At 43.5% G+C, this 26,257-nt stretch overlaps 2 protein-coding genes and 1 long non-coding RNA gene across 13 annotated transcripts in view; 1 reads left to right on the forward strand and 2 right to left on the reverse strand.

Annotated features, from left to right (window-relative positions):
- The window catches only part of ATF1 (activating transcription factor 1), an 82,107-nt gene extending 73,906 nt beyond the window's left edge, over positions 1 to 8,201 (reverse strand). For 2 of the 7 annotated variants that reach the window (XM_086713400.1, XM_086713399.1), the window contains exons 1-2: positions 2,479 to 2,492; positions 305 to 403 (exon numbers count right to left, since the gene is read on the reverse strand). In XM_086713400.1, the coding sequence (XP_086569526.1) occupies positions 305 to 397 (93 nt within the window). In that variant the 5' untranslated portion in view covers positions 398 to 403; positions 2,479 to 2,492. Of the gene's footprint in view, positions 1 to 304; positions 404 to 2,478; positions 2,493 to 7,903 lie in introns of those variants that run through there. The other 5 variants (XR_015253631.1, XM_086713401.1, XM_086713403.1 and 2 more) reach the window with 5 other exon arrangements.
- Positions 8,202 to 16,782: 8,581 nt separating this feature from the next.
- LOC147579178 (uncharacterized) lies at positions 16,783 to 23,478 on the forward strand. Its single transcript, XR_015253632.1, has 3 exons — positions 16,783 to 17,014; positions 17,376 to 17,572; positions 22,835 to 23,478. It is a non-coding gene; the product is annotated as an uncharacterized LOC147579178 (long non-coding RNA).
- Positions 21,840 to 26,257, reverse strand: part of DIP2B (DIP2 acetate--CoA ligase B (putative)) — a 226,647-nt gene continuing 222,229 nt past the window's right edge. For all 5 annotated transcript variants that reach the window (XM_086713406.1, XM_025930846.2, XM_086713405.1 and 2 more), the window contains one exon: positions 21,840 to 25,995. In XM_086713406.1, the coding sequence (XP_086569532.1) occupies positions 25,743 to 25,995 (253 nt within the window). In that variant the 3' untranslated portion in view covers positions 21,840 to 25,742. The remainder of the gene's footprint in view (positions 25,996 to 26,257) is intronic.

Below are 26,257 nucleotides of genomic sequence, written 5' to 3' on the forward strand. Positions count from 1 at the left end.
TCAAAGAGCCAGTTAATTTTTCATTTTTCTCACAAAGCAACAAAATCAGTCTGAAAAAAATCTAAACAATCATGCCCCACGTAAAATGAAATCTACTTCTTCAAGTTTTGAGAAGTATATACATATTAAAACAACACTAAATATACTTCACATGAAAGAAAATAAAACTGAGTGATCTTGACAGGATTTTTAAATCCAATCTACCTTCCTTCCATACATTTCAACGTTTTACAGTTCTTTCTGCTTGGTTCTTTTTATGAAATATTCCTAATTAGCTCAGTATTTTGGTTGGGAAAGGCCTTACCTGTTGAGCAATATGAGAAATATGAGCTCCCTGAACTGCAGAACCCGGTTGCGGTGCTGTCTCTGAAGTGTTACTCTTGTGGGAATCTTCCATAATCAACTATAAGAGGAAAAAAGTCAGTTAAAAGATGCTTCCTAACTTCATTTTCAAGAAATCCTAAGACATTTCTTTTCTAAACATGTACTTTTTCAGAGGAACAGACGAAGCTTCTCTATGCTGTGGGCTGAGCTCAATTTATCCAGACTCAGTATGTTCTGACGCTCTGTTCTGTGTAGAAATCTAACTATAAGATCTCAAGAAATGGCAAATAAAAAGTGCTATAGAATATGTATAACATACTGCATAGTTGTATAAAAACTGGCAACATGGATGTCTCCATAGAAGAGAATTGGTAGCTATGGAACAGTGATAGTAAAGACTTTACCCTGCATACTCTTTTTCATTTTTAAAATTTTGACCCACATGAACATGTTAAAATTTAATAAATGGCACATATACATGTAAATCATTGTGACTACATTTTCAAATGTTATCCCACTCAAGAAGTATGATAGTCTTCTGGGGTGCCTGGGTGACTCAGTCAAGTGTCTGACTTCAGCTCAAGTCATGATCTCATGGTTCATGGGTTTGAGCCCTGAAATCAGGCTCTGTGCTGGCAGCTCAGAGCCTGGAGCCTGCTTTGGATCCTATGTTTTCCTCTCTCTGCCTGCTCACACTCTGTCTCTCTCTCAAAAATTAAATAAACCTTTTTTAAAGTTAAAAAAAAAAAAAAAAAGAAGTATGATAGTCTTCCTATCCATGGACACAAGCATCCTTCTCCAGTCTAGGGAACAGTTTTCTCATTGCACATATACTTCTTTACAGAGAATTCACTGAGTAAAAGCTGAACTAAGTAAATAACACCATACATAAGTAGGTTCTAAAGATCTAGATAATCAACTACAGGATATGCAGGCTTGGTAAGAATGAGAATGAATGGGTTATGAGAGATGGGATATGTCAAATGGGAAGAGAACCACTTAGAAAAAGACTGCTGGGGCACCTGGGTGGCTCAGTTGGTTAAGCATCCAACTCTCGGTTTCAGCTCAGGTTCAGGAGTTTGAGTGCCGCGTCCGGCCCTGTGCTGACAGTGCGGAGTCCACTTGGGATTCTCTCTCACCCTCTCTCTCTCTGCCACTTCCCCACTGTGCTGTCTCTAAGTAAATGAAAACAAAAGTTGTAAACTTCCCCTACGTATAATTTTGTATCTTGTTCCCACTTATCACTAGTATTTTCTAGATTTTAAACTGAAACATATTTAGGGGCGCCTGGGTGGTTCAGTCGGTTGGGCACTTGACTTTGGCTCAGGTCATGATCTCACCATTCGTTGGTTCAAGCCCTGCATCGGGCTCTGTGCTGACAGCTCAGAGCCTGGAGCCTGCTTCAGATTTTGTGTCTGCCTCTCTCTCAGCCCCTCCCTTGTTTGCACTCTGTGCCCCTTTCTCTAAAAAATAAAAATATTAATAAAAATTGAAAAGAAAACTGAAACATATTAAAGGCTACACAATATTCCATCCAGTGAATAGATATGATTCATAATTTTTTACCAAACAATATTGTGATTGATATCTTTGGTACATAAAGCTTCTCCACAATTAAAATTATTTCTATAGGATACATTCCAAAAAAGAGAATTGCCTGATCAAAGAGTTTGAATGTTTAAAGTTTTCGGAAGGAATTACACTCTATCAGAACCACATGAAAAAGCAGATAGGTGAAAAACAATATATTGTTTTACATTTCTTTTAATTCTCTATTAGTTGTGTGAGATATCTGTTCACATTATCTGTCCATCCATCTACCAGATTTTAGTTTTTCTTTTTAGCCTATATTTCTTTAAAAAATTTTTTTTTCAACGTTTATTTATTTTTGGGGCAGAAAGAGACAGAGCATGAATGGGGGAGGGGCAGAGAGAGGGGGAGACACAGAATCGGAAACAGGCTCCAGGCTCTGAGCCATCAGCCCAGAGCCCGACGCGGGGCTCGAACTCACGGACCGTGAGATCGTGACCTGGCTGAAGTCGGACGCCTAACCGACTGCGCCACCCAGGCGCCCCTAGCCTATATTTCTTAATATAAATTTCATTCTATCACGTGGATGTAAATATTTTTCCAATGTGATTTAACTACGATTACCTTAAAACTTTTAATTTTGGCAAATTCATCTATTCCTTCCTATGTTGTTTCTTCAACTGCTTTTAAGGTCACATACAGTCCCTTCTTTAGGAAGAGCATAGTGGTTTTTAATCTCCACTGATACAAGGGTATCTCCGTGGACTAAATATACAGACAGCATCAAAAACGGAATGATCTATTTTCTACATACTGCCTCTATTTTTTTAAGCATTTTATTTTTAAGTCATCTCTACACCCAACATGTGGCTCAAATTTACATCCCAAGATCAAAAGTGGTATGCTCTACTGACTGAGCCAGCCAGGCAGCCCTAAAATGCCTTTTTTAACACTCCATTTCAGAAGACGTAAGTTAGAATGCAGAAAAAAAATGTATAGTGCTAAAGCACTGAAAGAAACTATAAAAGATGTTTAAAAACCTTAAATTACTGGAAATGATACTTTTCTGTTTCACTGTGACTCACTGATTTTTCCTCCATAACAGTATCATTAAGAAACCCTACCTCTAATGGAAACTAACACAATCAACAAAACACACATTTCCTAGTAAAAACCACTACAGTCAGCAAATAAGATTTTGGACAATTATTACAACCACATTTCCTATGGAAAATAAGATAGCCTACTTTCTATAATTTTTTAAAGAGTAATCAACTAAGGGCAGCTGGGTGGCTCAGTCAGTTGAGCATCCAACTCTTGGTTTTGGCTCTGGTCATGATCTCATGGTCTCCTGAGTTCAAGCCCCAGGTGGGCTGGGCGCTGGCAGTGAGGAGCCTGTTTGAGATTCTCTCACCCTCACTCTCTGCCCCTCCCCCCACTCACAAGGTCTCTGTCTCTCTCAAAATAAACTTTAAAAAAATTGGGGCGCGGGGCTCCTGGGTGGCGCAGTCGGTTGGGCGTCCGACTTCAGCCAGGTCACGATCTCGCGGTCCGTGAGTTCGAGCCCCGTGTCGGGCTCTGGGCTGATGGCTCAGAGCCTGGAGCCTGTTTCCGATTCTGTGTCTCCCTCTCTCTCTGCCCCTCCCCCGTTCACGCTCTGTCTCTCTCTGTCCCAAAAATAAATAAACGTTGAAAAAAAAAATTAAAAAAAAAAAAAAATTGGGGCGCCTGGGTGGCTCAGTCGGTTAAGCAACCGACCTCGGCTCAGGTCATGATCTCACGGCTTGTGAGTTCGAGCCCCGCATCGGGCTCTCGCTGACAGCTCGGAGCCTGGAGCCTGCTTCGGATTCTGTGTCTCCCCCAGTCTCTACCCCTCCCCTGCTCATGCTCTGTGTCTCTCTCTCAATAATAAATGTTAAAAAAAAATAAAAATAAAAAAATAAAGAGGAGGGGCGCCTCGGTGGCTCAGTCGCTTGGGTGTCTGACTTCGGCTCAGGTCATGCATGATCTCACAGCTTGTGAATCCGAGCCCGGCATCGGGCTTTGCGCTGACAGCCCAGAGCCTGGAGCCTGCTTCGGATTCTGTGTCTCCCCTCTCTCTGTGCTCCTCCCCTACTCATGCTCTGTCTCTCTCTCCTTCAAAAATAAACATTAAAAAAAAAACAAAAAACTTTATTTGTAATAAAAAAAAATAAAGAGGAATCAACTAATCTTTTTTCCAAAATGAAAACAGCTTTATAGTTCCTCTCATTGTAAACAATACATACTATATGTTTAATGTTAAAGAGTATAATCTTTACTCACTTTTGAACTATTATTCCTAAAATTAAAGATTAACCATCCGTTAAAAACTGGTTCCTCAACACAGAATAAACTGTATGTGTACAAAGGCATTTTCCATGAAAGTAGCCCCCAGCAGCAGATGGACGCTTAACATTAGACAAGGGTAAGTAGGGCAGAATCACAGGGGGGCAGTGAAACACAGTTTCAAAAGTGCCATCAATGGGAATGAATTTGGGGAACTGAAAAGGCAGCAGGCTGTGATCTTGCTGACATATAAAGAACGTAAGAGGGGCGCCTGGGTGGCTCAATCGGTTAAGCGCCCGACTTCGGCTCAGGTCATGATCTCGCAGTTTGTGAGTTCGAGCCCGCGTCGGGCTCTGTGCTGACAGCTCAGAGCCCGGAGCCTGCTTTGGATTCCGCGTTTCCCCTTCTCTCTGGCCCTCCCATGCTCATGCTCTGTCTCTCTCTCTCTCAATAATAAACGTTTAAAAAAAAATGTAAGTAAAAAGCAGGGTACTTTTAAGAAAATTTGCAAAGAAAGGAATATTATACACTAGGCACTAAACTAACAGCTTTTTAAAGTATCATTTCCTGAATGCCCTATTTGAGAGATAAGTAAATTGAGGCTCAAGGAAACTATCATTTACTATGGATCTCATGGTAAGATGTGAATACAAGACCTGAAACCGTAACTATTTAATCCAAAACCCATGGGGGTTTTTTTGTTTTGTGTTTTTATTCCACACTGCCCCTCTTCCTCTCACATTGTCAATCTGTCCATCTGGCAAACACCTACTCTTTTCAAGTTTCATCTCAAACATTATGTTCCCAACTGCTCCAGGTCCTTTCTTCCTACTTCACTGTGCCCTGCGGTTATTTCTAACGAGGTTACTTAACAGTGGGAATTCTGTTTATTGGCATGTCTGATTCCCCCAGTCTTAAGGTGCCTAAGGACAGGGCCTGTATCCTGTGAATGCGTGCTCTACCCAGCAGAGACCCTCATGTATGCAGTAAACAATAAACATCAACAAATACAGTTAGTAATCTCATTTGATGAATGAAGAGGGTCTTAGCTTCCTCACCTATAGAGAATATTGAACTATGATAAGCTTGAGGGCAAAAAGGCTCTTGCTCGACATCTCCACAAGTGAATTCATGATCTCCCCTCAAAACTGTTCCTATTAGTCATACTGCACTTCTTTCAGATCTTCAAATGTGTCTGCCTTGCTTTCTCTCACCTTCAGGCTTTCACACATGCCATTCCCTCTGCCAGAAGACACTCCTTTTCTTCTCTTCATGTGGCCTACTCCTTTGAGTTATTTATTCTTCCAAGCAAACTTTCTTTACTCCCTCAGACAAGTCTAGAAGCTCTGGCTACCTCCCCATAGAACATGTTACCCCCTCTGCTCATGGCACTTATCCCAGTACTGTAACGGCCTGTTTTCTGAACAGCACCAGAATGCAAGCTCTAGGGAGCTAAGGATCATATCCTGTCCCAACACAGCACTAATACCTTGCATATTTATTAAAGGTGAATAAATCAATGTCTTTAGTTGGGGTTTATCTAGCTATAGATGAAAATAATGGTTAAAGAAATAGATTTAGGGATGCCTGGGTGGCTCAGTAGGCTAAGCATCGGACTCCTGATTTCGGCTCTGTACTGACAGCATGGAGCCAGCTTGGGATCTTCTGTCTCCCTCCCTGTCTCTACTCCTCCCCTGCTCGCTCGCTCTCTCTCTCAAAAATGAATAAACATTAAAAAAAATACATATTCAGACAATTACTTCAACTCAGCTTTAGACTCAGGACAATTCAGACACAAGAAAACATCCTACTTTATGGGGCGCCTGGGTGGCGCAGTCGGTTAAGCGTCCGACTTCAGCCAGGTCACGATCTCGCGGTCCGTTGAGTTCGAGCCCTGCGTCGGGCTCTGGGCTGATGGCTCAGAGCCTGGAGCCCGTTTCCGATTCTGTGTCTCCCTCTCTCTCTGCCCCTCCCCCGTTCATGCTCTGTCTCTCTCTGTCCCAAAAATAAATAAACGTTGAAAAAAAAAATTAAAAAAAAATAAAAAAAAAACCATCCTACTTTAGAGTTAAAAATTCATTATAATTAAGTAGGATGATATGGGAAGAAAAAGCATGTTGAGACGGGACTACCACCTACTGGTGACATAACAGTACTGTGCAGATGTATACATCTGTATACATCGCAGACCAAACAGAACCTCAAAGGATTAACTACAAATCATAGAACAAACACATTCAGCGTAAGGACAACAGTACTGATTCCAGCTGGGACACCGAGGTAACTGCACATTATAAACTCCATCAGAAAAGGAGCATTTTAATGAACCTGCTTATTTCTGCCGGTAATGAAATTCTCAAGACAAAATGCATTTTGCAACCTAAACCTAACATACGGACTCTTATCACAGCCCAGGTCAGTCTGACAAAGATGCTTGCCAAAACTATGCTGAAAAAGCCTCAGAAGGGTATTCTCAAGGAGTATTACAGCTATCCCCCTGCTTACTGAAAATGTGTGTTCCATCACTTCACTTTTACAAAAAACCCACACTAATACCTGATTTCGCTAACCAAAAGAAATCCGAAGAAAGAGGATTTTCACTTTCAGGGAAAAAGAAGAAAAGCGAAAACACCATTCAGTGTGTGTTTCGCAGCCTTCTCCCAGAACTACACCCAGCATCTCATGTCCGTGGCTTTGAACTCTTGTCTGTGAGCATCCAGACTTTACCTCGATTTACTTTGTTAGTAAGACGTGTCCTAAGGGAGCAGAAAAGCCTAAGAGATTCTTTTCCGGGTCTGGAACCACTGAAAAAAATTTCCGCAAACATTCATGGTAATTGCTTCTTCGCTTTAGGCCACTTCTCCCTGAAGGACAGGTTTCACAGGAATGCTCTGATAGCTGAGGGAACCGGTACTAGCCCACTGCTCCTCAAAAGCTAACCAAATAACCATCATTTAACACGGACAATATAACTTTAGAGCAGATTACGCTGCACGCTCCACCGTGTAGCTGATGCCGGGAGATCTCATGCTTTGTTTCTTGCGATAAAGGAGAAAATCAAAAGGACCGTTTCCTCGCTTTGATCCTGCCTAAAGATAAAAAGAGGAGCTTCTATCACCCCACACCCTCCATCTCGCTCATCAGCTCCACCTTTCCGCTACCGTTTCGTCCGTCTGTGTCATTACTGTACCCCACTCAACTGTAAGCTCCCCGAAGGCAAGGGCGGTTTCTGGAACCCTCCACCGCCAGCGGCTGGGCCTGGCACGCCGAGGGCGCCCGGAGCGCTCTGGGGGATCCCTGGCGGACCTAAACCGGTCCCGGGCAGCTGGGCGGAAAACGCTCGGAGGCCAAGGCCACACTGCCCTCCGCGCCCCATTCCTAGACCTGCGACGGAGGGCGCTCGCCTAGGGCCGCAGACGGGCCGCTTCAGAAGCGAAAGCCACCCCCGGCGGGAGGTCTCCGGTTTTATTTTGGTTGAGGGGTGGGGGCCAAAGGGAGACTGACGACTGAAGGGGAAACAGCCGGGCGAGCACGAGAACCGGAAGCGCGCTCGGCGCGGGGACAGCGGGCAGCCCCTCCCCCTTCCGCCGCGCGCCCTCCGCGCCCCTCCCCCACCGCAGCCGCCGCGCGCGACCCCCAACCGGCGCGAGACCCGACGCGGCGTCCCCTCCGACGCCTAGTCCCCGCGCCCTGCCGCTGCCCAGGGACACGGGAACGCGTCGCACCCCCGCCCCCTGCTTACCTGTGGCTGCCGCCTCGCCGCTGTCCGGGGCGGGAACTTCCACTCCCCCCTCCCAGGTGGATCCGAAATTGTCTACCCACTTCTCCACGCCCTCACGCGGCGGGGTATGTGCCTCTCCCAGGGATTAGGCGGAGCGGGGAGAATCTGTGTCACTTAACAGCCAACTGTCCTAGGCTACCGTTTCCTCGGCAGTCAGGGCCGCCACTGGCGGCATGATCTACACCAGGCCGGGGGCGGGGTAGGAGAGGGGGGCAAAACTGAGTAATTGAGCGTGGGGGGTGAAGTTAAGGCGGTCCCTCCGCGCGGGCCGCCGTCCTACGTCACCGCGTTGCTCACGTGACGTGCCGCCATCTTGTGCCGGGTTTCTTCCGAAAGCCTAGCGCACTTCCGGAAGGTGCTACTCCGGCGATAGTTGCCAAAGGTTTCCCGGAGTCGTTTTTCGCTTCAGGAAGTCTGCCCTCACTCCTCCCTCACCTCTGTTTTCGGAGACCCGCGACAGCTTGCTGGTGTCGGAAGGCCGCTCGGTGCGGGGCCGCTCTCATCGATGCGTCGTTCTGAGCTCAGCTGCTGCTTGGTCTGGGTTGGGTGATCGGGTCCCGAACGGTCGTCCTTGGCCTTGATCCACACCTCACCTGTTCGGGTCTTGTAGAGAGAAGTGACTTGACGCGTGGAAGTTTGCCCTCCTCATCTTCTCGTAGTTTACCCGGACTCTTTTTCTTTGTTTTTTTTTTTTTTTTTTTTAAACGTCTATTTTTGAGACACAGAGAGCATGAACGGGGGAGGGGCAGAGAGACACAGAATCGGAAGCAGGCTCCAGGCTCTGAGCCATCAGCCCAGAGCCCCACGCGGGGCTCGAACTCGCGAACCGCGAGATCGTGAGCTGAAGTCGGACGCTTAACGGACTGAGCCATCCAGGCGCCCCTTCCGGGACTCTTTTTAACCCCAATTGCGTTGAGCTGCATCCTTTATCCCATACGAAAGGATTTTCTCCAAAGACTGGTTGCGCACGTACACACACGCACCCACGATGCCGGCAGGGTGTTTTGAGTGCGGGCACCTGAAACGGATTTACCCCAGCTGTTAGAAGGGAGCGTTGTAAAATGTTACGCCGTCGTTTTAATGCATTACAAAAACTTAAAAACATTCTCAAATGTGTCTCTACCTTTCTGGAGAAGGGATTATGCATTGTTCTGATTTGTCTCTTTATCCGTTTCCTTGCAAAATACTACTTTATGGCTTTATTGTGATAACAGACAACAAATGATACATCTTTTAGTGTGTGCTTGACAAAAGTCCCCGGATGTTCTGGAGTTTTACTAGTTTGAGATCTCCACGACGTAGGAAACTGATTTAGTGGATAGACCCCGTCCTGGTTTTGACCTTCAAGACTAGATAATGTGATTTAAAACCTGAGAGTTACTCTGCCAGACACTTCAAAGAGTTCACTAACATTTCGCTAATGCCTTTCATTCAGCAAACATTGTTGACTACCCATTATAACTTAAAAACAGGTGTCTGACCTTATTTTAGATTTTTGATTAGGCAAATTACCCAAATCTCTCTAAGCTTATCTTCCTGTTATCAAAATTGGGGAAAATATAATATTCAAGCCTTGTTCCAGAATTGTTCAAAGAATCAAAAGGTCATCTACCATAGAAAAGCAAAGTGTCCTGTAAAAGTAAGGAACCACGAAGAGGTTCTCAGACATCAGCCTTTCCTGATTAACAAAACCCAGCGCCCGTCATTCTTGAATCCAGAATATTAAAGTCTAGAAAGCTGGCTGTAAGTTTACTGTTCTTTTTGTGTTGGCTGTTTCTTCCTTTGAACTCAGAATGCCTAACAAATGCTGATTGGCAAAAGGGGGTGGATGGACTGAAAAAATGTTACCATAAAAACAAACTAAATTGTACACAAACCTTCAAACTGTGCATGGATGGACTGATCCACTTCAGCTCCTCTTCCACTTGTAAAGCATCTTAAGCTTAGATACTATGTTGTGCAACGTGCCGCTCACAAGTATTTCCACCACACTTGTTTCTCATGGAAGTGCCACCTGCTGTACCCACCACTGCTCTGAACCTTGAGAAATAACTGCAGATGAAGAAAAAAAGAAGGCTTGGTTACGCCACACACGGTACTGAGTAGTAAGAATTTATAAACCAGATGGACAGGTCTTTGACTTTAGAAGTCAGGAAGTAAAGTGAAATAAAATAACCTAACACTCAAGAGCCAAAGGCAATTGTCCAAAATAAACTGGTCCGGGGCACCTGGGTGCCTCAGTCAGTTAAGCGTCCCACTTCAGCTCAGGTTCATGATCTCACAGTTTGTGAGTTCGAGCCCCACATCAGGCTCTGTGCTGACAGCTCAGAGCCTGGAGCCTGCTTCACATTCTGTGTCTCCTCTCTCTGCCCCTCCCCGGCTTACACTCTGTCTCTCTCTCTCTCAAAAAGGAAAATGTTAAAATTTTTTTTGAACGTTGGGTGGCAGTTTAATTTTTTTTTTTTTTTTTTTTTAGTGTTTTTATTTATTTTTGAGACAGAGAGACAGGGCATGAGCAGGGGAGGGGCAGAGAGGGAGATACAGAATCCAAAGCAGGCTCTAGGCCCCGAGCTGTCAGCACAGAGCCTGATGTGGGGCTCAAACTCAAAGACCATGAGATTGTGACCTGAGCTGAAGTTGCTCGCTCAACTGACTGAGCCACCCAGGCACCCCATAAAATGTTAAAAATTTTTACATAAACTGGTCAAGCCAGTGGTGGCACCTCTTCGGCTCTTCTGGTGCACTGTTTTCTATTAAGAGGGAGAGACATTATATTATAAGGAGACAGGTTTAGTAATACTACCTGTCCCGTAAAGTTTTGTGGATTAAATGAGTTTAATACATGTAAAATTAGAGCCACTCCGGGCACACAGGAAACACTAAATAAATGTTGGATATTAATATGGAAAATGCTGCAGTGTAACTATGGAAATTTAGTTAAAAACCATTAAGGGGACACATACCTTGAGAAGCTTCATTAGTTAGCAAAAGGATGGAGCTGGAGTAGAGGACTTGAGAGCCATGAAACAGTGTTTGGAACAATCCACCTCTCAAAAGGCAGAAATTACAAAAGCTAGTAGATGTAGGCTTTATGGTCTAAGCAATGGGCTTGTTTTTGTCTTCTTTTGTGTTTTGTCCTTTTTCAATACTCAAGGCTAAACACACAGGAAAACCTAACCCCCTGCAGGGGTTTGTAGTTCCTACAACCATACTATTTCAGATAAATCAGCCCTGAAACTGTTTGCTGTTTCATGTTAACTGTGCTTGAACTGAACATCTAGAACTAGTCTATGAGCCCCGAGAGTGGTGGACAACTATCCCTCTTACTTTTTATGGAAACTTCTCACAGTCAAATCTATCTTACCAATAATGGGCACCTGGCCCAAGCTGGCCATCAGAGTCTCCCCTGTGGAATTTGTCTTTGGCCAAAAATTCATCTTTCTCTAGGTAAATGGACCTAACGCTTGGGAGCTCTGTAATGAGCCTCTTCCATCTGTGAACAATGCAGAGCTAGGAGAGCGAACCAGTGGCTTTCTAGGCCCCAGTTCTAGAACTTGCCTGAGATACAGCTGCCTGCCACAGCCCTTAGGTTCCACAAGCCGTCCTTTGTCCTTGAAATGAATAGCACTTTTCTATTTAAGCTAGTTTACTTTGGTTGCTGTTCTTTCTAGAGTCCTATCTAATACACCTGGGTGCAAGAGAAATAATTTCCTTGTGACTTCGTCCCCTCTGCACACCATCACCTTAGTCCACGCTGTCATTACATCTTGCATTATGTATTGTGATGGCCTCCTAGCTGGTGCCACTAGTAAAAGCTTATAACGGCTAAGAATTGGTTATTGTTGTGTAGTTGGATTGTATAAGCAAACTATTCACCTTCAAGATTATTACTAACCAGTTGCAGCAAGTCAGCTTGGAACTGAAGTTCAGCTTATTGGAGGAACCTTCTTTATGTCGGTCACAGCAGCCTGCGTCATGAGCCTTTGTAAGCCCCTTGGTAGTGACACCGAGTGGTGCTATGAGTCATATCTTAACCCCCCCTCAGAAAAATGTGTTCACTTGAGAACAAATCCCTGGCCCTTCTAGGATGGAAGAAGCCTAGTGTTATCAACTCCTGAAGAAATAGTGTCCTATTATTTCAGTATTGGTTCGTGTCAATGTTTAGTTGAAGATTCAGAGACAGCAGTAGCTAAATAGGCTTTGGTAAGTGGGAGTCCATACCACTGGGCCCCAATATAGTCTCCACCTCTGCCACTGTGGCTACTCCATACATATGCCCATTGTGCCGATTCTGACATGCTCAGTGGCTGGCTGACATCAACTGGCCAGGTCACGTGTTTATTTGGACGTTCAGTGTCTTGCCCACGGTGGATGCTTTTTAGTGGGCGTTGACATGTGATGCAGAGACCTCTACCCCAGACCTTATTGAATCCAGTCTTCCAGTCTTTTTCCTTTCGAGACACTGACTGACTGGCCAGGCCATTTGCCACTGCCCATGAGTCCATTTATATTCTTACATAGTACACAGAATGGGTGATCATTTTAAAATCTGCCCATTAGATACATTTCCCTTGCAACAGAATGGCCATCACCCACCCATAGATCCAATTTGTACTCTTCCCTCCAGGCTCCATTACAGCCATAGGTAGGTGCAACTGTAGTGTGAAACGTGGGTTTCTGGGGCGCCTGCTCCTGCAGATGGCTTGTGTCCTCTGATCCTGCTTAGGCTTGATGTCACGTGTGACATTTCCTTCTTATGATGGATTGGTGCTGGGCCCATCTGACTTTATGACTTGCTGTGTCTGACAGAATCCAGTCAGTGATGGACAGTTCCAGACGCGTGGTCACCTGGTGTCCCCTGGGCAAGTTTTCCATCTCTTATCATGGCCCAGTAGCACACTCCACTACAACTGGCGTGTTCTTGCTCCAGGGTTTCCACTGGATCTCGCCATCAACTACGCACCATTTCTTTTTCCACGACTGTCCCCTTCACCACCATTGGTCTGCCGTATCATCAGCTCCAAAGCTATATACTTAAAGCTGTCACCTGATATATTGTGCACAGCAATATTACCAGGGATGGCATGCATGTCTCCACCACCTGAAGAGGCCTAGCCAGGACCGTGTTTCCTTCTTTGAGAAAGGGCACGTAAGATCCATTCATTTGCTGCTGCTGCTGCTGCTGCTGCTGCTGCTGCTGTTGTTGTTGTTTTAAGTAAGCTATGCCCAACATGGGACTTGAACTCATGCCCCTGAGATCAAGAAGTGCGTGCTCTATTGACTGAGCCAGCCAGGTGCCTCAGTAATTTGTTTCTATGTCAGGAGATACGTCAGCGTGCCCCTGATTTCTAGACCTCTGACTCTTCATAGTTTAATTTCCCATCCTCGGGATCTCCTGCAGTTTACCAAGACCTTCAGTGTACTAATTACATCTTGTTCCATCTGTTTCAGAGTAATGTCATGTAACATAACCCTGGGATAAAACTATACATGTATATTCTTATCCCTTCTACATGATTGTGAACTCCTTCTGATTCCCCTTTCTAAAAACTTTTAAAACACCAAGGGGCGCCTGGGTGGCTCAGTCGGTTGGGCGTCCGACTTCAGCTCAGCTCATGATCTCACGGTTTGTGAGTTCGAGCCCCGTGTTGGGCTCTGTGTTGACAGCTCGGAGCCTGGAGCCTGCTTCCCATTCTGTGTCTCCCTCTCTCTCTGCCCCTCCCCTGCTCATGCTCTGTCTCTCTCTTATCTTTCAATAATGAACAAACGTTAAAAAGTTTTTTTTTAACTTTTAAAACACCGAGATATAATTGCCATATAAAATTATATTAGTTTCAGATGTACAACATCATGATTTGATATGTATGTATTGCAAAACAATCACCACAATAAGTCACAATAGTTAGCATCCATCTTCACGCATAGTTACAATTTTTTTCCTAGTGAGGAGACTGGACTGGAATAGAAAAGGACATATTTGTCAGTCAATGGCTACATACTGTGTACCTGAGACCGTATTAATCTGATCTAGCAAAGGTATCAGACTGGGTACAACGGCTACAGCTGAGGCTACTGTTTGGTTAAGCTTGCCCTGGTAAACTGCCGTCCTCCAGGAATCTGTAGAACCAGACTGGTATACACCAGACCAGGGACCATTACCTCTGAATCCTGACACACTTACAGGTGGCACTCATCTCCTCACTCCCCCCTGAGATGCAACATTAATACCATTATTGATTTATTATTTGGCTGGGTTAGGTCCAGAGGCTTCTCCGTTTCTGGACTTATGGTTCGATTCCATTGACTGATAGGTCTATCCTTTGGCCGGTACCCTAGCTTCGTAGTAGGTTTTGAGATATGGAAGTGTGAGTACTCCAACTTTGCTCTTTTTCAAAATTGTTTTGACTTTTCTGAATCCCTTGCACTTCCATATGAATTTTAGGATCAGCGTATCCCCTTCTGCAAAATAGGCATCTGGGGTTTGGATAGAGATTGTGTTGAATCTCTAGATCAATCTGCGGAGAATTGCCATCCTAACAATTTAAAATTTTCCAATCCATGAACATGGGGATGACTTTCCATTTTAGATCTTCTCTAGTTTCTTTCAATGATTTTGTAGTTTTCAGTATGCAAGTTGGTACTTTCATTAAGTTATGATGTATTTTATTCCTTTTGATGTTATAGAATAGACCAAATAGAATTGGTTTTAAAGTTTTTTTTTTTTTACAGTTGATTTACTTACTTTGAGAGACACAGCACGAGTGGGGGAGGGACACAGAGAGAGGGAGAGACAGAGAATCCCAAGCAGGCTCCACACTGTTAGCACAGAGCCCAACGTGGGGCTCAAACTCACTTACCGTAAGATCATGACCCAAGCCAAAATCAAGAATCCAATGTTTAACCAACTGAGCCACCTGGGCACCCCAAATAGAATTGATTTGTATCTATTTATTTATTTATTTATTTATGGTTTATTTATTTAGTTTGAGAAAGAGACAGTGTGAGCAGGGGAGGGGCAGAGACAGGGGGAAAGACGGAGAATCCCAAGCAGGCTCCAGGCCCTGAGCTGTTAGCACAGAGTCCGACAGGGGGCTTGAACTCACAAAACGGCTAGATCATGACCTGAGACAAAACCAAGAGTCCGATGCTTAACCAACTGAGCCAACTGGGTGCCCCAAATAGAATTGGTATGTATGTATGTATTTAAAGTTTATTTAGTTTGAGAGAGGCAGAGACAGTGTGAGCAGGGGAGGGGCAGAGAGAGAGGGAGACACAGAATCTGAAGCAGGCTCCAGGCTCTGAGCCGTCAGCACAGAGCCTGATGCGGGGCTTGAACTGACAAAACTGGGAGGTCATGTCCTGGGCCAAAACCAAGATGCCAACACTTAACTGACTGAGCCCCTAGAATTGATTTTTAAATTTCTTTTTTAGAATGTTCATTACTAGTAAATGGAGATTAAATAGGTATTTTTTTATTGATCTCAAATTCTGCAACCTTGCTGAACTCATTTTACAATTTGTACGTGTGTAGGATTTTTTAATGCACAAGTCATTTCATTTGTGACTAGAGATAGCTTTAATTCTTCCTATCCAGTCTGTATGTCTTTTTTTTCTTTTCTTTTCTTTTTGTTTTTTTTTTTTTTTTAGTTTCTGTTTCTCTGCTAGATTCCTTATGTAGGAATTCCTTACCCATTCATTGTGTATACATTTTCCTTTTTTTTTTTTTCCTCAAGATTTTATTTTTAAGTAATCTCTACACCCAGCCTGGGGCTCAAACTTGCAACCCCGAGGTCAAGAGTTGCACGTGCTACCCACTGAGCCTGCCAGGTGACCCTACGTTTCCCTTAAGTCTCAATATATATGTAATAGCTGATTTAAGCCTTTTGACTGCTAATTACGATTGGTATCTATTGACTGATTTTCTTAAGTACAGGGCATCCTTTTCTGTTTATTCACCTTTCTAATAGTTTTATTACTGGAATGAATTATATTGCTTTACAGAGTGATTTTTATTTCAGAAGGCAGTTAATTTGAGAGGACTTAATTTCCAATCTTTTTCGTCTGTCATGGACAACGGTCGAAATTCCTGCCTCTTTCCATTTCTAGCTGCTTTTTTGTTTTCCTCCCCCCGCACCCCCCCCCCCCCCGGAACTCTGGATTTTTCTCTATATAATTTAGTTTAGTCATCAGCCAAAGATTTTGACACATCTTATATGCAGATTTGAGGACTCCTACCTTCCGGGGCTCTCTCCCTTCACAGATTTCCCACCTAACTACTCTGACTTCCCTGACAACATGGAACTCTATCCTTTTACACCTTAGGCCAGTAGGCAGTGGCTATCAGTCAAGTTCCTTGGAATTATGGCAATGTCCTCAGACAGAAAAATCACAAACACACAAATGTCACCTATTGCATTTCATCTTTCAGAAGTAGTTACTCTCCCATTTCTGTCTCCTTGTGGTCATTTCCCAGTGCCTTCAAATAGGTTTAAAAATATATATACATATATGTATATGTTTTTTTCAAATTTCAAAAATTCCATCTATGGGAGGATTACTCTGACTAAATTATTCCACTATTATGGAGACTCATGCTATTGATTTTTATGTTTACTGTGTATTCAGCAATCTTATAAACTCTTTGTTTAGGGGCGCCTGGGTGGCTCAGTTGGTTAAGCATCCGACTTCAGCTCAGGTCATGATCTCGTGGTCCGTGAGTTCGAGCCCCGAGTCGGGCTCTGGGCTGATGGCTTAGAGCCTGGAGCCTGCTTCCGATTCTGTGTCTCCCTCTCTCTCTGCCCCTCCCCCGTCCATGCTCTCTCTCTCTCTCTCTCAAAAAAAACCAAAACCAAAAAACTCCTCTGTTTATAAATGCGTAGATCCTCTTATATTTTCTACATAGACTAGCGTATCATCTCCAAATGTTTTTTTTTTCCTTTATATCCCATTCATATAGCTCATTTCTTTCTCCCTAATTACGGTGGCCATAATCTCAAGTGCAACGACTGAGTGGAAAGTGAGCATCCTCATCACAATTTTGCCTTTCATAGTAGTGCTTCTGAAGTGCCATCGGTAAGTATTCTTTTTAACTATAGGTTTCTGATAGATGTTCTATCACTTCAAGAAGTCTCCTATTCCTTGCTTGTTGGATTTTTTTTTCATTTGTCAACATTGACGTTTATCGTGTTTTCCCTCAATCTATTGAGAGAGATGGTCATAGAGTTTTCACCTTTAAGCTGTTGCTAAGATTTCTTCTATAAATAGGATTTTTCTAATATTGAACTATCCCTGTTCTGACCCTCTTTAAAACCCATCTGTTATTTCTTACCCACTACTGGGTTTCGCTTGCTGGGGTGGAATATTGTTTTTCCAATGCAATTGTCTTCACATGCGTCCACCGAAGTCTCTCCTAACCCACGTGCTTTTTTTGCAGTGTGACTTTGCCTCTCAAGATGTAGAGTCCTCTCCCTTGAATCTGGGCTGGGCAGTGGAATGCAGCCAAAGTGGTGTATGACCTCCAAGAGTGGATGAGAAGTTTACAGCCTAACCTGCTCTTGCCCCTGATGTCTCCTTTGAGAATCCAGCTGCTTGCTCCGAGAATCCCAAGCTAGGAGGAGAGGCTACACTGAAGTAAGTGCTTTGGGCAACAGTCCAGCTGAGCCTAGTCTTCGTTATCAGAGCCTGGGCTTCAGATGTGAGTAAAGATGCTTGGATGATTCCAGCCCCAGGCTGTTCCAATCACCTCCAGACATTGGAGCTTTTGCAGCCAAGCCCAGACATTTTGGAGTTGAGATGTCATTCCTGCTATACTTTGCCCAGTTCCTGATGCATAGAGTATATAGGTATGACTGTTTTAGGCCACTAAATTGGAGTGGGGTATTACACAGCGACCGAAACAGATTTTATTTATAATTTTCATCTTTTCATGGGTGAGACTGATTTATTTGAAAACTGCCTTAGTCTGGTTTTGGTATCAAGAGGAGTTGGGATGGCTTTTTCTAAGTGAAACAGGGATCCTCTGCCTTGTGAATTAGTTAAAATTCAGATTCTCTTATTCTTGAATGAATTTTCTATAGTTTATAGAAAAGTATCCATTTCTTTTTTTTTCCAAAAGCACTATTTTTTTTTTTTTTTTTTTTTTTTTTTTTTTTTTTTTTTTTTTTTATTCATACAGAGTCCTAACCACTTCAGTGGCAGGAGGAGTGGGAGAGTTTCCTTTTTCAATCCAGGGGCCTCCATAATGTTGGTCTGTTGTTACCAAACACACAGGCAAGCAGCGTCATGGATTTGGTAAACTACATACAATGTTTAGTCTCTCTCTGCTAGAGCAACAAGGTATCAATCTCTGCTTCTGTAAGAATCCTGAATTTAGGATTTTCAACTGTCACCACTCCAACTTCTATTTCTGAAGGTTTGCAATCAATTGATAGACCAGTAGACAGGTGTGTAATTGTAGTTTCCACTGTCTGTTCAAATGTCCAAATTTCTTGTTAACTTTTTTTTCAAGGAAGCTGGTTGATTCAGTTTGTTTAACTCCTGCTGCAGTGGCTTTAAACCCACAGTAGGGGCGCCTGGGTGGCGCAGTCGGTTAAGTGTCCGACTTCAGCCAGGTCACGATCTCGCGGTCCGTGAGTTCGAGCCCCGCGTCCGGCTCTGGGCTGATGGCTCAGCCTTACTGATGTAAGGCCACCCTGGTTAATAGCCTTAAAAGCATATTCTACTTGGTAGAGCCAGCCCTCGGGTGAAAAAATGGTAACGTGGCGATCAAACCCAGCGGTGGAACCATGGGATATGTTGGCGCACCCACCATTTCAAGCACTGTCTCTGAGCCCCCCGAAAATGATCCATTTCATTTAAAATTCAAGTTTACGGCAAAATTATTATAATCCCTTAAGATAAAAAAAAAACCACCAGAGTTGAAGTTATATTTTTTGTTTCCTACTAGTTGTGTGTGTGCAAATATTGACATTTTATTAGGCTATTTTTAAGAAATCAAATTCTTGAACCCTATTTCCCTTGTTTTCTATTTATTAATTTGTTTTCCTCCTTATTTCCTTCTATCTTAGAGGGTCTTTTCCTTTGTTTAGTTGAATACAACTTAGTGTTTGTTTCTTAATAAATGGAGTTAATATAAATTTCCCTTAGATCTGCTTCTTAGGAATTCCCATTATTTGCAGATTCCATGTTGTGTTGTCAGCTGTGTCATACTTATTCATAGAAATGATCTCAGAAAGGAGTGTTCACCTTCATAGGTTGAGAACGGAGATTCAGAGAAGCGAATGAGGTCATTAGACCTCTATCAACTTCCTACTATCAGAATCTTGCCTCTACCCTTGTAGGGGGGTGGGAAATGCTTCCCCCCCTCAAAGGCTAATCCTTCTACTCATACTCTGAATCCCTGCCCCTCCTGCTTCCTCAATGGCCTTGCTTTGTCTTATCCCTCATTGCAGTATTTGGAACTTTTTCCTTTCTACTGACTCTTTTCCCCTGATGCAGGAATATTTTATTTCCTCCATCTTTAAAAAAAAATTTTTTTTTTTAAACATTTATTTATTTTTGAGACAGAGCATGAACGGGGGAGGGGCAGAGAGAGAGGGAGACACAGAATCGGAAGCAGGCTCCAGGCTGTGAGCCATCAGCCCAGAGCCTGATGCGGGGCTCGAACTCACGGACCAGGAGATCGTGACCTGAGCTGAAGTCGGACGCTCAATCGACTAAGCCACCCAGGGGCCTCTCCTCCATCTTTTTTCAAACAGCCTCCCGTGATTCCTACACACCTCTTTGAACTACTGTTCCCTCTTTCCTTCTTGTGGGCAGAAACTTCTGGGAAGAGTAGCCTTCATTCAGTCACACTTCCCTCCTCTCCTGAACCAGTTTTCTGGCTTCTGCCCCCCACGGAGGCAAGTGAAACTGCGAAGACCAAGGTCACCGGTGACTGCTCCGTTGCCAGATAGAGCACATGCTAGTCAATTCACGTTTTACTCAGCTTCGTTGTAGCTTTTGACATTGCTGACCACTCCCTCTTTAAAACTCTTCCCTACGACTTCTTTGCCCATGTTCTTTCTTGGTTTTGCTGTCTCTCCAGAGATTGGCTCTCCCTTCTTCCTCCGCCCGTCTTCGTAGTTGTTGTTTCCCATAGCTCCATTACCGACCCTTTTCTCCCTCCACATGATCTTTCTTGGCAATACCATCCACTTCCCCGGCTTCAACTACCACTTTTAAACGGATGTCCTCCAAGTATCTAGTTCATGGTCACAGCTCTCCTGAGGCAGAGACCTCACGTTCAGCTGCCTGTTGGACCTCTCCGCTTGCATGTGCCACAGCACCCTCAAACGAATATGACCAAAATGGAACACCGTCTTTTTCCAGACATCTATTCCTTCCCTTTTGTTCCCTACCTTGGTAAATGGCCCCACATCTACCTGACTCCCCAAGTCGGAAACCCAGTTGTTGTTTTGGATTCCTCCTTCCTTACCTGAAATGCCCAGCAGTTGAAATCTTACCTTCTTCTCCCAAGTTTGCATGTGTTGCCTCTTGTCTCCGTCCCGTCACCGCCTTCGTTGAAGTCCTCTGGCTCGATCACCGCAGTTCCCGCAAAGGCCTCCTGACTGGTCTCCCCGCCTTGGGTCTTACCTGGCTTTCCCTACGCACATGAATCCATTTTCTTCTTTTTTTAATTTTTTTTTTTTAACGTTTATTTTATTTTTGAGACAGAGAGAGACAGAGCATGAACGGGGGAGGGTCAGAGAGAGGGAGACACAGAATCTGAAACAGGCTCCAGGCCCTGAGCTGTCAGCACAGAGCCCGACGCGGGGCTCGAACTCACGGACTGCAAGATCATGACCTGAGCCGAAGTCGGCCGCTTAACCGAGCCACCCAGGCGCCCCACATGAATCCATTTTCTACATGACCACCCACCAGCATAATTTTCTAGGTTGCAAATCTGAGCATGTTATCCCCTTGCTATCAATCCCTCACTGGCGCTCTTTAACTCCCTGGATAAAAGTCCAAAGTTCCTAGCATGATACCCAAGGCCCTTGGTGATCTAGCCTTGGATCAAGCCCCCATGGATAACGATCTGTAACTTTTCCCCCTTCAAACCCTCCATCCTAATAACGAATTGTAGCTCCCAGAGAATGCAACTCTGCCTTTCTGCTTTGTTGTCTTTATCTGGCTGTCTCATCCTTCAAAACTCAGTTCAGGGGTTACCTCCGTCAGCATGTATATTCCTCATTATTCTCCCTCATCATTGGGTTGGGTGCCTGTCCTACCTGTTCCCACTGTCCACCTCTACTCATAACCCTTAATATATTGTACTGTTTTCCTGTATCCCCTCCAAAGCAGGGACTTAATTTTCTCTAACTTCGGTTCTTATTGCAGTGCCTTGGGCCTAATGGGTAGGCATTCAATAAATGTATGTTAGGTGAAAGAATGTTCCCAGCTGCCTAAACAGCTTGGATAATCGTTCAAGGACCAGTTTTAGTGTTGGAGAACATGCACAATTTGATGGGCTCCTATCAAGTTTCTTGAAACCAAGAAATGAAGAGCAAATGACTTACTGCTTTAGTAAAGGCTGAAATCCAGCCCAGTCACACATGAGGAAAAAAAAAAATACAATTTATGATCCATAGTTTAAAACTAACCAAATGCCACATAGGTAGGAGGAAAACTAAACTTTAATTTTTCCTGAAAAAGGCTTCTTAGTTCTCAAAATGACTCTCTTTTGTTCCTTGATCTGTCTTCCGGTAACAGCAGTGATTTGCAGTAACTTTGGATCTCTGTGTTCATTTTCCTTAGACCACTCCAGCTCTCTGTAGGTTTTGCTACCTGAAGTTAAATTTAAGACGTATCAACTCCAATTTATCCATCCTCCCAATGTGTGAAGCATTAAACACAATCAGGCATCAATATTTATTAACACAAGACAAAGGAAACACATTCAATGAGTTAATAGAACACTGTCCAGCCAGATGTTAAATTTAAAAATGTATATCTAGTCTAATTTCAAATAAATAAAAAAACTTTATACATAATTACACAGTACTATAGTTTGAATTTGACAATGGTAAATACCTTGACAGAAAGTAAACAAAACATCATTTAGGACTAAAAAATTATTCTCATATCTTTACACTCTCTTCCTGTGGACAAATAACATGGCCCATCTACATATACCTAAACCGGAAATGTTATTATGAATGATAAAGAAAAGGCCTATTGTGTATCTGGAGTAGTGCAGCTTCTTGCTCCAAATACTCTTGCTTTTACATCAGAGCAGACAACGAAAACAACAACACTAAGGCATAGGTCATGTTGGAGTTTGAGGGTGAGGTGATAACTCCTCATTGCTTTAGTCTAAAAGATTGCTGCGTATTCAAGGAAAGTAATTTATTTGGCCAAGATATTGAGCACCATGCCTGGGGCAGAGACCTTAACAAAAAACCTAAGGCCTCAGGCCCTTTGTTGATTCAACAAAAGCATTAAGCAAGCACTGCTCAGGGACTAAAGACAGGAGAAACACTCGGATTACCAACAGACAGGCAATGGTCCCTAAACAGCCCGAGGCAGCACAACTTCAGGAGGAAAGGACTTGGTGGTTGTGGCGGTCTGGACCCGGGGCCCTTTGTGAGGCAGGAAGTAAATAAAGGCTGTGGATTCACACTGATGCCCGCTGGCATGCCGGTCATTCCCAGGGTCTCGCTGATGCAGGAGATGACATTTGTGCAGCTCTAAGAATCCCTTGGGCTTAGGAATTTTCCTGAAGCAGCCCCTTCCTGATCTACCTCGATTACTTCTGCTGAGAGGCAGAAAGAGGTTCAAAGGCTTTAAGATGAATGGATTTCTCTTAACTGGAATGGGGCCTTGCTATTAATCTAGTCTTCTTTTTCACAGGCGTAAACACCCAGACAGAATGTGTTCCAGAGTTTTGGCTAGGCTGTTTCTATCAATAATGGCCTTTTGGGTCTGTCCTAAGACCTTCTACCACAAAGGTTCTACTTAACATGGAAAGAGCACAAGCATTGCGTCTTCAAGAGGGAGTTTTCTTATTCAAGTCTGTAACAGACCAGGCATTAAATCTGCAGATGACCCCACAAACACCTCTAGGCTGATGACTGGACTCTCTTCCCCTTCCAGAGGACACTTCACCACAGTTCCTAATGGAGTTCCCAAAGACACAGCTCAGCTTTCTTTCTTCCACTAGCATATTCTGGCTTTGAGGGATAGGCAAAAGATCAATAAAGCAGCCACAAGGCAGAGAGCAAAAACTAGAGATAAAGCAGAGGTCTGAGGAACTACAAATCCAGATAATCAGATCCTAAGTAACTGGGAGTTGACCATACTCTGAGAGGAATGGAGTATCTTATTTGAAAGAATGAGTACAGATCACTTCTGTCCAATATCGTAGCCACTGGCCGCAGGTGGCTACCGAAAACTGGAAGTATGGGTAGTCCGAATTGAAATGTGCTTAATACACACTGGATTTCAAAGACTTAATAGGAAACAAAGAAAATAAAATATCTCACTTTTCATACTGATTCCACATGGAGATTATACTATTTTTGATGTACCGGGTTAAAAAAATATATTAAAATCAATTTCGCTGGTTTCTTTTACTTTTTAAAACGTGATTACTAGAACATTTAAAATGACAGATGTGGCTCCCGTTATAATTCTAGCAGACACCCACAGTTGTATAGTGACAATTTTCACAGCAACCCAAAGGATAATACTCTGCCTATTTTTCTCTTAGAACTTGTGGATTATGGAAATAGAACTCTTTAATCTTCAGAAATCCCCTGCTTTGTTTAGTGAGTTACTGAAACTACTTTAGGTGAAAATTACTTTCCAAATAAGCGAGCTGTTTTTTTCCGCAAACCGAACCGTAGCTAGTCACTGGGCTTTCTTGTCCCAGCGTAAGTGCTTTTTTTTTTTTTTTTTTGGTACATCTTAGAACCTCTTCCGTCATGTGTAAACTAATTTCATCCAAGATGTCAAAAAAGAGATCTGGAGCTGGAACATGCCTTGGGGTCTGCCCTCAGTGGAGAAGGAACTGGGAGGAAAAGAGGCTTGTGTAAAAGGGAGGCAAGAAAGTGGCTCTGAGCCACGAGACTGAGGGCAGCCCCTGGGAGTGCCACCATGGTGAAGGGCCTGGGCTTTGCATTATAAACCTTATTTTCAGGGTAATTACAAGTCTTAAAAATTGTTTAAAAACATATTTAGTTTACATGATGTTACAGTGGGGTAAATAATATGTATTATTAAAATAGTCTAAATAAATATTTACACAATAGACCAGAGTGGGTCAAAGAGAACCATTCTGATTTAACAAGTTAACTCTGTTCACTTGGAGCTTCTTTTTTTTTTTTTTTTAAATTCTTAAAAATATTTCTGTAAGAAAAAAATAATAAAATTCAACTATATTCAAATACATGAAGTATCAGACCAAAGAAAGGAAACCGAGCCAGAGGCCAAATTCAGTCCCATGCTCAGTCCACTTGGCCTGGGCACCGCAGTTATTTCAAAAGAGTTTCTTGCACACATCAGACTTCCCCTATTTCAGAGTAAGCCTAGCCATCTTGGCAACCCGAACCAGTCAGTTTTGAGATACGGAGTTATGTCGCCTTTGCGGTTTCACGCGACTGTCGATCCCAGTGCCTTCCCAGCCTGTCATTCTTGTTCCTAAAATCCCTGCCCTCATGAACTGGAAGAACAGAGGACGCTTTTCAGTTTTCAGAAAAGAGAAGCTATATGTATAAACTGTAGACGCAGTTGACAATGGGCCTGGAAAAAGAGGAAATCCTAAATTCTTACATCGTCACTCGAAATTTGAAACACGGTTTCAACACTGGGGGCCACAGTGAGTTATTGTGGTTCCTTAGCATAGGGTGGGATCTAATGAAGCTTAGCCTTTTCATTAACATTTTGATTTTTAAACTGAGATTTTCAGCTTGTAGGAACAGGTTGAGTTCTTAAAAGCTTAAGCCGATTCTGGGAATGCAAGCTTTGAAAACAAACAGAGGCAGCTTTAGTTCATAAAACACATCAGCCAACAGAGACATAGTACAATGTGCAGCAAAACCTGTGATCGATTTGCACTTTTTAGTTACCTATTCAATTACACTGCATTAAGAGAACATTGAGATGCTCTCCAAGGAGAAATGTTTCTACTTTAGTTGTTAGGACTATACAAGCCAATGTGTCAGTTTTTTAGCTGAATTGTGTGTGTCTTCTTATTTACATGTTTAAAACACTAGTCAAAATGTTTTCCTGTCAAGAAGTATATATATAGAGTAACTCTCATATTCAGTGGGTTATATCTGATTTGCTTATGGGTCAGCGGAAAGTAAGCTGAGTATCCATGTTAACAAAACCCGCAGAACGTCCAGCTACGGTAAAACATCAGAATACAGTACAGAGCGGGGAGCTGTGGAACTCCGACTACCCCCTTCGTGTGAATTCATTAAACTCCCTTACAAAATTCTAAAACAGCATTAGATAAAAATACAAGTATTTACAACAGATGAAAAAAATGCAACATGCATGTAATTGCTTTAGTAACGTGCTGCTCACGCTATGTCAAAGCTCATGACTAATGGGCTGTTAACCTTTTTCTCATTTGCTACCACACAACTTGCCCTTGCCTGTGTGTCCTGTGACTGCGGAATCCCACAGGATGAGATGAAGGGTATAATGTAACCATCTCAGCTTATTTCATATCATTTGAAAGCTTGCTCCTAGTCGCCGGTCTTTGGTCCTTGTGGTTTTTCAGGACGGCCCCCTGCAAGCCCCACAAGGCGGGTTACATGTTATAAGCCACGTAGATGGGGTCTAACTGGTCAGCCAGGAAGCTGTCCCGGAGGTGCATCCTCTGCTTCTCTCCTCTGGAGTTGATGGGGATAACACCTGGGTCCACCACAACCACGACGCCAACGATGAGGTAATGCTCTTCCAGGACCACATTTGTCACTAAAGGAACCAGATCTAGGGCTTCCTGTTCAGAGCCACACAGTTCTACGACCACCACGAGCAAGTTGGTCCACGTGAACACGGCACTGAAATTCCAACGACATTCAGTTAACCTGTCAGTCCATTTACCAGTCATCTTTTATAGTACCTGCCCAAAACCTGTCCCCGTTTCCCTGAGGATTGCCTTCTCTCTTGGATCCAACCAGAAGGCTGGCAGCCATGTCTGTAATATATGGCCTTGCCCCTGTGATCACAGTAGATCAGCTGAGCCATCCACAATCTCTTGGGGGTTTGGAAATGAGATTGGAAGTTGGTCAGCTGGTCACGTGAACTGGCCACATGTGAAAG

Source organism: Puma concolor, chromosome B4 (genome assembly GCF_028749965.1).
Source record: "Puma concolor isolate L17-30 chromosome B4, mPumCon1.1.hap2, whole genome shotgun sequence".
NCBI classification, from domain to species: Eukaryota; Metazoa; Chordata; class Mammalia; order Carnivora; family Felidae; genus Puma; species Puma concolor.